The following is a 12867-nucleotide window of genomic DNA, read 5'->3' as shown; positions in this document are numbered from 1 at the left end:
AGTCAAAGGTTGCTAAAATACCATGCGCATGATTCCAGATTTCGGTGATTTTTTTTAAGTCATTGAGGTAGTAACGTTTGTTATCAGCACCTGCTGTTGGTCTGTAACTGATCTAGGCGCAATTTTGGCAAGTGTTGCGAGCTAATATTAAAAGGACCTGCGAAGGGAATTTAAAAAGAAAAAATCATGGATATATTTGGACATCTAGACTAAAAGTTTGTTACGGCAAGTGTTATTTCATTGAAATATCAAAGTCTGCTCTGATATTACAAAAATTTATTGATTGAAAACAAGCACAGTTATTATTCAAATAAAATATATTCAGAATCATGTACAGCTACAGAAAACTCTGCATAGTCAAAATGATGTTCTGAAATTATAGTTGCTCTGATGCCTTGATCCAAGTAGAAATCGATTCCTCCGACTTTAGAAGTCATCTCAGAATCTAGGTAGAGTATTTTGAATTTCCTGTCACTTGGTACAATCTCATGGGGAATTCCTTCTAGAATAGTGTTTTGATTGAATGCAGGTCCACGTTTTCCAATGCAAAAATGTTCGAGACCGGGTTTCAATCCGGCGATCCAATGTTTCAAAAACACATTAATGTCTTTTTCTGTTAACTGTGTATGACATATGCGAAGGGAGGAGCAGGTAACGAAAAGTAGCTCATTTAACGGTAGGTAGATTGATGAGTCTAGACTCTGAAGCTTATTTGGCAATACTAGTTCAAACAATCGCGTAGTTCAAACAATCGCGAAGGCTCTAATGGTTCGGGAAAGGTTTGACGTAAACGTAGCTTAATGTTTGGTGGGAATACGGAGATAAGCTTCATCATCAGCGGAATTTGGGTAGTGAAGTCGATGGAGAGGTTGGAAATATTGAGATTATTTAAACATTCCTGAACCATAGGTAATCGCAAATAATCGAATCTACCATCTGAGAGATTGAAAGCTATAGTATTGATTTCTGACACGTGGAAGATATACAGAAAATGTTTCAACCAGCTTTTTGCATCAAAGTGTGGTGCAGAAAATTTAATGTCCAGTTCTGCGTATTCCGCAATGTTCTCATTTTTAAATAGGTAAAAACTTCCTACACTACTCAGAGCCACTATATAGCCTATCGAATCATAAAATGCCAGACGTGGTCGAATGTTTTTGAGGATATGAAATTCTCTGACTAGTTCCTTGGTTTTCTTAGACACCATTGAGATACGCACTCTGAAAAAGATATCATGTATTGATGGGGTTTAGAAGAAGAAAAACTCACTGTTCGTTTTCACTCATATTGCAAAAAACCTTTTTCAGGTTTTTCTTGGGGAGATTGAGAAGAGGAAAAGAAGATGCGGCCATTGTAGGAGAAGGTATGAGAGCAGAATGAGATGAGGGCAGTAATGACAGGTCTTCAAACAAATTTATTGATTGAAACTGTCAATCATCCCTTTTATAGTCGATAATGTTTCCCATCGTATAAAATGAGACCTCTGACCCAGATGACCGTTCGGCAATCGAATTTTTGGCAATTTTGGCATTGAGCAAAATTGCCGAAAATCAAATTACCAAAAATGGAAATATGATACTTTTTGTAGATTTAAGAGCCTAGACATGAAGTTTGCTGAACAATGTTCTCTTTTCAATCAAAAAATGGTTTAATCCTTGAAGGATTGAACGTTTTCTGATAAAAAAATGTCTAGCCGAATACTAAAAAATAAGAAGCAATTTTTTCAATATCCGAAATATTTGGGGTACCAAACAATCGATATTGAATATGCTCTCACAACTGGGCTTTTCTCATTCTGCTCATTCTTGTGTGATGGCTATTGTGTCCTGTTTCCTTTTTCTCCGTCTCCCCCGCGAAAATCTAAGAGATGTTCTATTTATTGTTAATTGGGGGTCTATCGAACAGTGAGTTGTTTTTGTTACTCCGTTGACCTCTCTAAGAATTTTGAAAATGACACAAGTAAAAGGAATTAGAGAAAACCTCGAATGAGCGTGACGACGGTCTTTTATACTCCCGGCTGACGAGGATTGGCGGGGTCCAATCCGAGGCGAATTGAGCGCGCCATCCAACGGGGCGCGTTTGCATTGTGTACGGTAGACAGGTAGCAGGCCTAGTCGTTGTTGTTGGCAGCGGTGACGGCCGAATGCAGACATGCATTCGCTACGACGACACTTGCTGGACCTGGAAAACTAGACTGAAGTAATGCTCTTATATTGGAGAGGTGGAAACCGGAAAATCCTTACAGAATGCACCGATTGGCAGGAAGTTCAAATTATCTGACATTGATTCTACGATGAGTTCGAAAATCGGAGGAATTGAAATCTACCTGGGTCCAGACATTTAAGCAACAATGGTTTTCGATCATAAAGCTGACACGGCAGACTTCTCAGTTGCTGTTCATAATTCGGAATATATTTCTTTTGAGTAACTGTAATAATTTTCACAATAAACGTTATAACTTTCTCCAACGACTTCCAGGTCTAACAATTCGTGAATCCGTGTACTAACGGTACGTTAGGTAAAATTGATATAATGTGCTTTACTGTCTAATTTATACCTCAAAATTCAGTCTAAAATGTATTGGACGAAGTGTCAAACGGCAACAATTTTGGGGGAGCGAGAAACAGGTTAAACGTCTAGCTCACTTGATCTAGTACCTTATCTGTGCTTCAGGAGGAGCAATTTGCCGAGAAAGTGCTGCAAATGAGCACCTTTGGCGAAAACTAACGTAACTTCAAAATTTAATTTGCTACTGAAATTTCAAATATCCTATCTGAAAGCCTAATTTATGGGAATGTTTTTGGTTTTTTTTTTTGAGAAAATTGACCAAAAAAAAATCAAATTTTTTGAAACGTGGTTTTGTTTGTTTTTAAATAATTTTTCCAATTCAGTATCAATTTTTTTACGACAAATTGATAAGTTCCGCGCTGTTAAAGTTAAAATACCATGCACGTGAATGCAGATTGTGGGCGATGTTTTGAGTAATTGAAGCAAGTGATAATGTTTATTGAGAAAAAATAGTACAGTCAATCCAAAGAAAAATATTTCGAATAATGAACAGCAACTGCGAAATGTGCTTTGCCAAATTTATGACCAAAAACCATCGTTGCTTTGACCTCTTGACCCAAGTGGATATCGATTCGTCCAACTTGGGCATTCATTTCGAACAGTTTGGGGGCAGATAGCTCAGTCGGTAGTGGTGGCCGCTAGCAGTCTGGAGGTCACGAGTTCAAGTCCGGCCTCACCCCCTAGGTTCACCCAGCCTCTATTGGGAAGTGGAGCAATCCACGACTGGATTATCGGCCACAGCTAGGACGTGGCTTAAATTACAGCCCAAAGGGATCACCACCAGGCAGTGTACCTGACTCCCAGTTCCGCAGTGCATAGCACTTGAAGAACGGATCGTCCTTTAATCCTTTTTAATCCTTTAATGGTGCGAAATCGTGAGGAATTCCTTCAAGAATAGTTTTCCGATTGAATGCAGACCCCCTTTTCTGACTCGAAACTGCTCAAGTTCTGGTTTGAATCCGGCGATCCAATGTTTCAAGAACACATTGATATCCTTTTCTGTTAATTGTGTATCCCATATGTAAATGGATGAGCAGCTGGTAAGAAGTAGATCATTTAAAGGCATATAGATATCCATCAAACAGAGTTTTTGATTTGATTTGGACAAAACTTGGCGTAGCTCCGACAGGTGAGTAGAGTCCAATTGTTGATTGGCAGATTGGTTTAAGCTGAGTTTATTGGCTCGTGGAAATACGGTGTAGAGCTCGACGACAAAGGGAATTTGTACAGAGAAACTTATGAAAAGGCTTAAAACTTTAATCTCTTTCAAAAATTATTTTATTATTTCCAGTCGCGGTGCTTCTAATTCCTGATCTGAAAACTCGACAAATAGAAAAGAGATTTCTGTTATGTTGAAGATGTACAACATATATGTTTCAACCAGCTTTCGTTATCAAACTGTGGAACATAAATGATAATTTTCTCTCCGTGAAAGTTTGAGATTCTAAGTGTCTTGTTGTGGAAATCAAAATGGTTATTCTCAAATCTACAACTAATATTAATCTTTGAATTACGAACATCCAAATGAATTTGAAGTTTTTTGAACAATTGAAACTCTTTTACAAGTTCTTTGGTTTTCACGGAAATCATTGAAATGCACATTCTGTTGCAGAAAGAAAACTCACTGTTCCATTGGTGTCATATTGCAAAAAACCTCCTTTAGGTTTTTCTGGGGAAGATTGAGAAGAGGAAAAGAAGATGCGACCATTGTGAGAGAATGAATAATGGCAGAATGAGAGGAGAGCCAGCGAGACGCACTAATAAAGTGACAACTAACAATCGATACAAACGGTGCTCCAACATTGTATCCTTTGTCTCCTCTCATTCATTCTGCTCATTTTCTCTTGCGATGGATGGTGCCAACTCATTTCCTCTGCTCCGTCTCCCCGACAAAAACCTGAAAGATGTTCTTCGCAATATGAGAACTATTGAACTGTGAGTTTTTAATTTTAAAGTACCTTTAAACGTTTTTACTTTCCAGAGTGTGTTTTTCAATGGTTTCCCAGAAGACAAAGGATTTCACTAGAGAGCTTTGTATTGCCGGAAGCTCTCAATTATATATTGAAGTGACCAAATGGAAGGAATATAATATTTCGAACTATGACGAACTATCTTGGATGTGCTCATATAAAAACAAAGAAGTTTTTCTGGGAGATGAAGCATTAGAGTATGAAGAAATCAGGTTTTCTGCATCATGGCTCGATGAAAGGAGTTGGTTGAATCATATGGTGTACATCTTCCATCCTTCGAAAAATTATCTGGTATCTTTGGATTTCCGGAATATGGAAGTTGATGCGTCGCAAGTGCAAATAATTAAGGAATGCCTAGAAGGACTGAACATTTCAGAGCTTGATATATATATCACAACCGAAATGAAGAATGCCATCACTATCATCGACACGTTTCCATCTGTTGATAAGCTTTTCCTGTGTGATACGAATCAACAGTTGGGCTCCACTCAATCAATTGCACTGTACCACGTTTTGCCTCAGAACTTCAGAGAGCTCACCTTAACAGTCAACGTGTCATTAAATGACCTATTGCTAACTAATTGCTCTTTCATTAACGTACACAGTCGACAGTTAACGGAAAAGGATATCAATTTGTTTCTGAAACATTGGGCGGCCGGTTTGAAACCACAACTCGAACTTGTTCATTTTGGGAAAGAATCACACATTTTCGGCGAAAACGCAATTCTGGAAGGAATTGCTCACGAGATCGCACCGATTGACAGGAGATTTAAAATGTATTATAGTATTCCTCAAGACGGAGGAATCGATATACACCTTTCTCAAGGAATCAAGGCAACCATTGCTTTTGGTGATACGATGTCAGAAATTTGGGTTGCGGTTCATGGTACAAGATATATAACTTTAGAATAATTGCACATTTTAAAAAATAAAGACTTTGTTGAACAACTGTTTTGATTTGTTATTTCATGGTTTTTTTTCGAGGAACCATTAAAAATATATGTGTTTCTTAAGCACAGGCAACAGAGAGTTACTGGCCTTTAGTTTAGGCCAAGTGCTTTTTAGTTAAGACCGGGTGAACCTACGACTTTGCTTTCCTCATGTCAAAAACTATCCGACTACAATTGACTACCGTGTGCATTGCCAAGTCACGTGCTCAAGTAAAACTTTCACGATTTTTTTGTTGATAAGCGCTTAGCACATATAAATTGCCAAACCTACCCTCGAAGCTGTGAAGGGCAAAATCACGATAAATGCTATATTTTTGAGCTGGACAAAGAAATCTGAAGAATACAATGGAATTTCGGTTATACAGAAGTTATTGTCGAATACCTTCTTGGTATATTGCTCATGCTTTTTCATTTTTCAACTAAGCGAACTTGGGTGATAGTATCACCTAGGTAAATGGAGCAGTCAGCGGCTCGGAGCCCAGTGCTTTGATTATTAAAGTAGTTCAACAAAATCACAAAAATTCATTTATTTTATAAAAAACATAAAGTTATTCGAAAGTTATATATTTTGAACCATGAACCGCCACAAAAATCCCTGGAATGTAATCATCGTCAAAAACAATGGTTGCCTTGATTCCTCTGCCCAAGTGAATATCGACTCCTCCAAATTGAGACCTCATATTATACATGTCAAACTTCCTGTCAATCGGTGCAAATTCGTGAGGAATTCCTTCCAGAATAACGTTTCTGTTGATAACTAGTTCTTCCTCTTGAACACTAAAAAATTCGAGTTCTGGTTTCAAACCGGCCATCCAATGTTTCAAGAACAGATTGATATCCTTTTCGGTTAATAGTGTACTGCATACACGAATGGATGAACTGTTCATAAGAAACAGGTAATTTAATGGTATGTTGGCCGTTATAATTAGATCTCTAAAATTCTGAACTAGAATTTGCCGTAGTACCAATAGTTCTGAGGAGTCCAAGCGTTGATTCTGGTATTTTAGTAAGTCAAGTTGATCCACTAAAGGTAATGCGTCAATGATAGTGGCGGTATTCTGCATTCGGGAATTGGAGGAAATTACGAGAGTTGAAATGTTGAATCCTTTTAAACATTCCTTCAATATTTGCAATTCCGTCTCATCGACTTCCCAATCGTTGCATTGGATGCTTGCAATTTTTGATGTCTTGGAGATATAAAGAAGATGATTCAACCAACTTTTTTCATCGAGTGGATTGTACGTGATATTTTGTTCTCCATGTGAATCTCGTAAAATATGCTTCCCGTTCTCTAATGAGCACGCAAAATATCGACCGTTATTGCTGTGAATATGATAGAGATACTTCATTCCAAATTTAAAACTGCAACTTTCGACGATACGAAGCTCTCTTATAAGATCCTTATTCTTCTTGGACAGCATTGAGAACTGAATTCTGCAAAAAATCATAAATATGGAGAGTTGATGGCTTGAAATAGATATATAGAACTTACAACTGGAGAGTCCTCATATATTGTAGAACTTGGTTCAGGTTTTCGTGGGGGAGACGAAGAAGGGGAAAAGATGAGACCACAGCCATTACGAGTCAAGGTAAACCAGCAGAATGAGAGAAGAGCCAGCGAGACGCACTAATAAGGTGACAACTAACAATCGATACAAACGGTGCTCCAACATTGTATCCTTTGTCTCCTCTCATTCATTCTGCTCATTTTCTCTTGCGATGGACGGTGCCAACTCATTTCCTCTGCTCCGTCTCCCCGACAAAAACCTGAAAGATGTTCTTCGCAATATGAGAACTATTGAACTGTGAGTTTTTAATTTTAAAGTACCTTTAAACGTTTTTACTTTCCAGAGTGTGTTTTTCAATGGTTTCCCAGAAGACTAAGGATTTCACTAGAGAGCTTTGTATTGCCGGTAGCTCTCAATTATTTATTGAATTGACCGATTGGAATGAATATAATATTTCGAACCATGACGAACTATCTTGGATGTGCTCATATAAAAACAAAGAAGTTTTTCTGAGAGATAAAGTTGAGCATGAAGTAATCAGGTTTTCTGCATCATGGCTCGATGAAAGACGTTGGTTGAATCATATGGTGTACATCTTCCATCCTTCGAAAAATTGTGTGGTATCTTTGGATTTCCGGAATATGGAAGTTGATGCATCGCAAGTGCAAATAATTAAGGAATGCCTAAAAGGACTGAACATTTCACAGCTCGATATATATTTCACCACCGAAATTAAGAATGCCGTTACTATTATCGACACGTTTCCATCTGTTGATGAGCTTTTCCTGGGTGGCGAATCGAATCAACAGTTGGGCTCCACTCAATCAATTGCACTGTACCACGTTCTGCCTCAGAACTTCAGAGAGCTCACCTTAGCAGTCAACGTGTCATTAAATGACCTATTGCTAACTAATTGCTCTTTCATTAACGTACACAGTCGACAGTTAACGGAACAGGATATCAATTTGTTTCTGAAGCATTGGGCAGTCGGATTGAAACCAGAACTCGAATTTTTTCGTTGTGAAAAAGATTCACACATTTTCAACAAAAACGCAATATTGGAAGGAATTGCTCACGAGTTCGCGCCGATTGACAGGAGGTTTAAAGTGTATGATATGAGACGGAGGAATCGTTCTCAAGACGGAGGAATCGATATACACTTGCCTCAAGGAATCAAGGCAACCATTGCTTTTGATTATGGTGATACGATGTCAGAAATTTGTATTGCGGTTCATGGTACAAGATATATTAATTTCGGATAATCACAATTTTTAAAAGATAAATGAACTCTGGTTAATTTGTTGAACAATTGTTTTGATTTTGATTTGTTATTTCATGTTTTTTTTCAGGCTAAAAATCCCCTATTCAGGCTAAAAATCGTCCTATTCAGGCTAAGGTGGGGTGAACCTAGGACTTTGATTTCCTCAGTTCAAAAACTATCCGACAACAAAATACCGTGTGCATTGTGAAGTCGCGTGCTCAAGTGAAACCTACACGAGTTGTTCTTGTTGATAAGCACACTAAACTCTCTGAAATCTCTGAAATTCTGAGTCAGAATTTGCATGGAATTCAGTGGGAAAATTGTAGAAGCAAAAACATAAACTTTTCCTTCTTTCGATTTTAGGCTCACGCTCTGCGGACCAAATAACCTCATAAACTCGCTAATCTGAGTATGTTCAAACTGGCGTATCTCAAAAAATACACGTCTGGAAAACAATTGTTCAATTAACAAAATAATCAGAAATATTTATTTTTTTTATTACATTAATTTTTATTTTAATACACCAGCTATTTGTAGAGTTACACGGAGTCAAAGCCATTTTCCCAAAAATCACGAAAAATTTTGAGAACTCTCTTGCTGTCCCCCTCATAACCCAACTTCCGTAAAATTTGAGAAGATAAATTTTGTTTAGTAGTGAATAAAAAATACTTCTTCACATTTTATCTATTTCAAGAATTTTGATATTTTTATGTTCCGCCAGGTTACAGGCCGTTTTCTGAAAAAATCCATTTTTACCCATAAATATATTCATATCCAACGTAGAAACTTGAAATTTTGAAAAATGATCACTTTTTTGAGGTCTCTACAATATCCTGAAAAATCTTTCAAAAAACACTGTCCATCTCCAAAATCGTTCTTCGCTCCGAAAAACGAAAGTGGACCTTTGCTTTCCGAAAAATGAGCGAAAAAATCAAATTGCGATTTTTGGGTCGAAAAAAATATTTTTAGAAAGCTGAGAACACGCTATTTACGAATTGCATGTTCATTTCAGGTGAATTCTTCTTAAAAATGACCTAAAAATTAAACAAAAACAACATAATTTTAATTCTCACGAAAAATGATTTTATTCGCTTATTACAATTATTCGCTTACACAATTGAAACACTGAGCAAATTACCAAAAAAAATTCACGTGAGAATTAAAATTATGTTTTTTTTGTTTAATTTTTAGGTCATTTCAAAAAAGGAATCACCTAAAATGAATATGAAATTCGTAAATAGCGTGTTCTCAGCTTTCTAAAAATATTTTTTTCGACCAATAATCGCAATTTGATTTTTTCGCCCATTTTTCGGAAAGCAAAGGTCCACTTTCGTTTTTCGGAGCAAAGGACGATTTTGGAGATGAACAGTGCTTTTTAAAAGATTTTTTAGGACTTTGTAGAGACCTCAAAAAAGTTATCATTTTTCAAAATTTCAAGTCGATACGTTGGATATGAAAAGTTTTATTGCGGAAATTGGTTTTTTTCGAAAAACGGTATGTAACTTGACGGAACATGAAAATATCAAAAATCTTGAAACTGGTAAAATGTGGAAAAAAATTTTTTACTCACTATTCAACAACATTTATATTCTCAAATTTTATGGAAGTTGGGTTATGACGGGTACAGCAAGAGAGTTCTCAAAATTTTTCATAATTTTTGGGAAAATGGTTTTGACTCTGTGTAACTCTACAAATAGCTGGTGTATTGAAATAAAAATTAATGTAATAAAAAGAAAAAATATTTCTAATTATTTTGTTGTTTAAACAATTGTTTAATAGATGTGTAGTTTTTGAGTCTGGAGAAAATTTCAGTTACACCACTAGAAGTATCACAACGTTCGGTAGTACGCCAAATTCTGCCTCAGGAATTTCAATGCCTCAGCTCAAATTTACCGCTAAACGAGCTTCTTCTCACTAGTTCTGTGAAGCTTCAAGCTTTTTATGAAACGTCTTGGCTAACGGAAATGAACATCAGAGTGCTTCTGAAACATTAGTAGATTGTTCAACGGCACGTTGATTGATAAGTTAATTTTTTCTATATTCTGCAACATAGCTTGGCTCAGTGTCATTAGTTGGGAGGAAGTCAATGGTTGGCGGTCCTGCAAGGTGAGCCAATCGGTTGGTAGGAATGCGTTCATAAATTCGGCGGAACTCAACATTTGGTTGGCACATTGTATGCAAAGATGTACAATTTTCATCCCGGTTAAAGAGTCCTTCAGCACATGGAATTGCGTTTTTTGGAATTCCTCATCGAAGCGGAAAAATTCCACAGAATCGATTTTTGAAGAGCCAAAGATGTAGAGAAGCTGTTTCAGCCAGTTTTTCAAATTAAACTGCGGCGCAGAAACAACAAATTTACTTTTTGAAGAATCGAAAATATATGTGTTGATAATAACGTTTCCGCTTTCGAATGTACATGCAATTTTTCCAAAACGAGGAACACCAACTTCAAGGCATACTCGATTGGAAATCGAGATTTTAAAATTCAGTCGATTGAAATTGCAGAACTCTCTGGCGGAATCCATTGTTTTCTTGGAAAGTAGGGAGATACAAATTCTGAAAGTTGTGTTCTTAAAGCACTGGGCGCGTCTGCTCTCAATTAAAACACCGTTTTTAAGGAGATTTTCTATAAAGTTGCACCTGTTTGATAAACATCTGGGGTGCATTGCGAACGTCTAAGAAGTTCTGGAAATTTCTTGAAGCACAAAGAAACTTCTAGAAAACATCGGAATAAGAACAAAAATTCGTTTTTTTTCCACTTAAAGGTGGTGTAGCGTCAGTGGGGATTTTGTATAAATGCACTTATAATGATCCAAAACAACCGAATATCATAATAAAACACTCCAAAATTTTTTAGATTTTTTCATTATTTTTGGTCAAAGTTTTGGCAAATTGCCAAAATTTTGAAAAAATACAAGCTTTTGAAAAAATTTAAAGAAATCTCGCATGTCTCGACCCTTATAATGGTCTAATACAAATAATTTAAAACATAAAAAATGTCAAAAAAAAAATTTTTTTTTGGTCGACTTCCAAAATTATGAGTAGCAAAACTGAGTAATTGCCACTTTTTGACAGTAAAAAAAAATATTCAAAAAATTTTTGAAAAGTTTTATCATGACATTTGGTCATTTTGAGACCAAAGGAGTGGTTTTTAACAACTTCTCCACTGGCGCTACTCCACCTTTAAAAAACCTTTCATGTTGATATATGTTAGCCATGTGTATTTCTCAAATTTTTAATTTTCAAACTACGGTCAGTAATACTTGCCTACCTAGAACTGTCATTATTTTTGTGATGCCTTCCGGTTTTTGAGCGGAATTATTTGCTATTAATCTGGGAAATTGTGAACTACTATTTTTGTCAGGAATTGAAGGAATATCTTGGCTCAAACTCACAGACTTGCTCGCTGAGACTCGCTGAAAGAGCCTTTGCTGAAAACAGAAGAGATTGAAAGATCACATTTATTGTAACACAAAAAAATCACGAATATTATTCCAATGTAATGTATTTTGAATTATGAACAACGACATGAAGGGCTGCAATATTTATATCAAAAGTAAAAGCATACTCGAAAAAAACTAGAGTTGCTATATTTTCTTGTCCCAGATAGATATCGATTCCTCCAGCGTGAACTTCACGTGAATAATCTCGAAACTTGATTTTCCTATCGAGGGAGGCGATGTTGTAGGGTATTCCTTTGAGAATAATGTCTCGATTGAAAGCAGGCCCATGCCTACATATGCAAAAATTCTCAAGTTCTGGCTTCAAACCGGAGATCCAATGTTTCAAGAACATATTGATTTCCTTATCCGTTAGCATTTGTCTGCATATTCCAATGTCTGAGCAACTTGTGAGAAGTAGATTGTTCAACGGTAGGTCCATTGATAAGTTAATTTTTTCTATATTCTGCGACATAGCTTGGCTCAGCGTCATGAGTTGGGAGGAATTTAATGGTTGGGTTTCCTCCAAGGTGAGCCTGTCGATTGGGAGGAACGCGTTTATAACATCGGCGGAACGCAGCATTTGTTTGGCATATCGTATGCAAAGATTCACAATTTTCATCCCGGTTAAAGAGTCCTTCAGCACATGGAATTGCGTTCTTTGGAATTCCTCATCGAAACGGAAAAATTGCATGCCATCGATTTTTGAAGAGTCGAAGATATAGAGAAGCTGCTTCAGCCAGTTTTTCGAATTAAACTGTGACGAAAAAAAAACTATTCTACTATCATAGAAAGATGGATTGGTGATAACAACGCTTCCATCATCGAATGTGCATTTAATATTTAAAATCCCAGTATTACCAACCTTCAGCTCTATTTCATCAGAAACTGTAATCTGAAAACTGAATCGATTGAAACCGCAGAATTCTCTAGCGGAATCCATAGTTTTCTTCGAAAGTAGGGAGATACAAATTCTGAAAGTTCGTGGATAATTTTGAAGATAACTTGAAGAACTTACTGTTCGAGTATTCTCATCTTTTGTAGAACACATTTTAGGTTTTCCTGGGGGAGATGAAGAAGAGGGAAAGGAGACCCACAGGCCATCGCGGGAGAATATGAGCAGACTGAGAGGAGGCAGTTGTCTTTATCTAGACGGCAGCTGTGTATTAA

The 12867-nt window shown here is 36.7% G+C and overlaps 4 protein-coding genes across 4 annotated transcripts; 1 reads left to right on the top strand and 3 right to left on the bottom strand.

Moving 5' to 3' along the window:
* Nucleotides 1–645: 645 nt before the first annotated feature.
* On the bottom strand, nt 646–1352 carry K05F6.14 (F-box domain-containing protein; the record flags this gene model as incomplete). Its single annotated transcript, NM_001267102.3, has 2 exons — nt 646–1220; nt 1270–1352. The coding sequence occupies 2 exons, from the start codon at nt 1350–1352 to the stop codon at nt 722–724; spliced, it is 582 nt and encodes a 193-aa protein (NP_001254031.1). The 3' UTR covers nt 646–721.
* Nucleotides 1353–6004: 4652 nt separating this feature from the next.
* Nucleotides 6005–7072, bottom strand: fbxb-50 (F-box domain-containing protein). Its single transcript, NM_061595.5, has 2 exons — nt 6981–7072; nt 6005–6922 (listed from the first exon to the last, which is right to left on the bottom strand). The coding sequence occupies exons 1-2, from the start codon at nt 7064–7066 to the stop codon at nt 6037–6039; spliced, it is 972 nt and encodes a 323-aa protein (NP_493996.2). The 5' UTR covers nt 7067–7072; the 3' UTR covers nt 6005–6036.
* A 125-nt stretch (nt 7073–7197) lies between these two features.
* On the top strand, nt 7198–8302 carry fbxb-54 (F-box domain-containing protein). The gene is made up of 2 exons (NM_061594.3): nt 7198–7293; nt 7340–8302. The coding sequence occupies exons 1-2, from the start codon at nt 7208–7210 to the stop codon at nt 8256–8258; spliced, it is 1005 nt and encodes a 334-aa protein (NP_493995.1). The 5' UTR covers nt 7198–7207; the 3' UTR covers nt 8259–8302.
* A 3409-nt stretch (nt 8303–11711) lies between these two features.
* fbxb-51 (F-box associated domain-containing protein) lies at nt 11712–12803 on the bottom strand. The gene is made up of 2 exons (NM_061593.4): nt 12716–12803; nt 11712–12671 (listed from the first exon to the last, which is right to left on the bottom strand). The coding sequence occupies exons 1-2, from the start codon at nt 12799–12801 to the stop codon at nt 11747–11749; spliced, it is 1011 nt and encodes a 336-aa protein (NP_493994.2). The 5' UTR covers nt 12802–12803; the 3' UTR covers nt 11712–11746.
* Between the last annotated feature and the right edge of the window lie 64 nt (nt 12804–12867).

This window comes from Caenorhabditis elegans, chromosome II, assembly GCF_000002985.6.
Source record: "Caenorhabditis elegans chromosome II".
Lineage (NCBI taxonomy): Eukaryota > Metazoa > Nematoda > Chromadorea > Rhabditida > Rhabditidae > Caenorhabditis > Caenorhabditis elegans.
The sequence above is the reverse complement of the archived record's forward strand: the minus strand, read 5'-3'. Positions and strand labels throughout refer to the sequence as shown.

Coding starts and splice junctions, on each gene's coding strand:
- fbxb-51 (NM_061593.4), bottom strand. CDS start 12,801: ATGGCCTGTGGGTCTCCTTTCCCTCTTCTTCATCTCCCCCAGGAAAAC. Junction 12,672..12,715: donor AAGATGAGAATACTCGAACA/GTAAGTTCTTCA, acceptor ACGAACTTTCAG/AATTTGTATCTCCCTACTTT.
- fbxb-50 (NM_061595.5), bottom strand. CDS start 7,066: ATGGCTGTGGTCTCATCTTTTCCCCTTCTTCGTCTCCCCCACGAAAAC. Junction 6,923..6,980: donor TATATGAGGACTCTCCAGTT/GTAAGTTCTATA, acceptor GATTTTTTGCAG/AATTCAGTTCTCAATGCTGT.
- fbxb-54 (NM_061594.3), top strand. CDS start 7,208: ATGGACGGTGCCAACTCATTTCCTCTGCTCCGTCTCCCCGACAAAAAC. Junction 7,294..7,339: donor AATATGAGAACTATTGAACT/GTGAGTTTTTAA, acceptor TTTACTTTCCAG/AGTGTGTTTTTCAATGGTTT.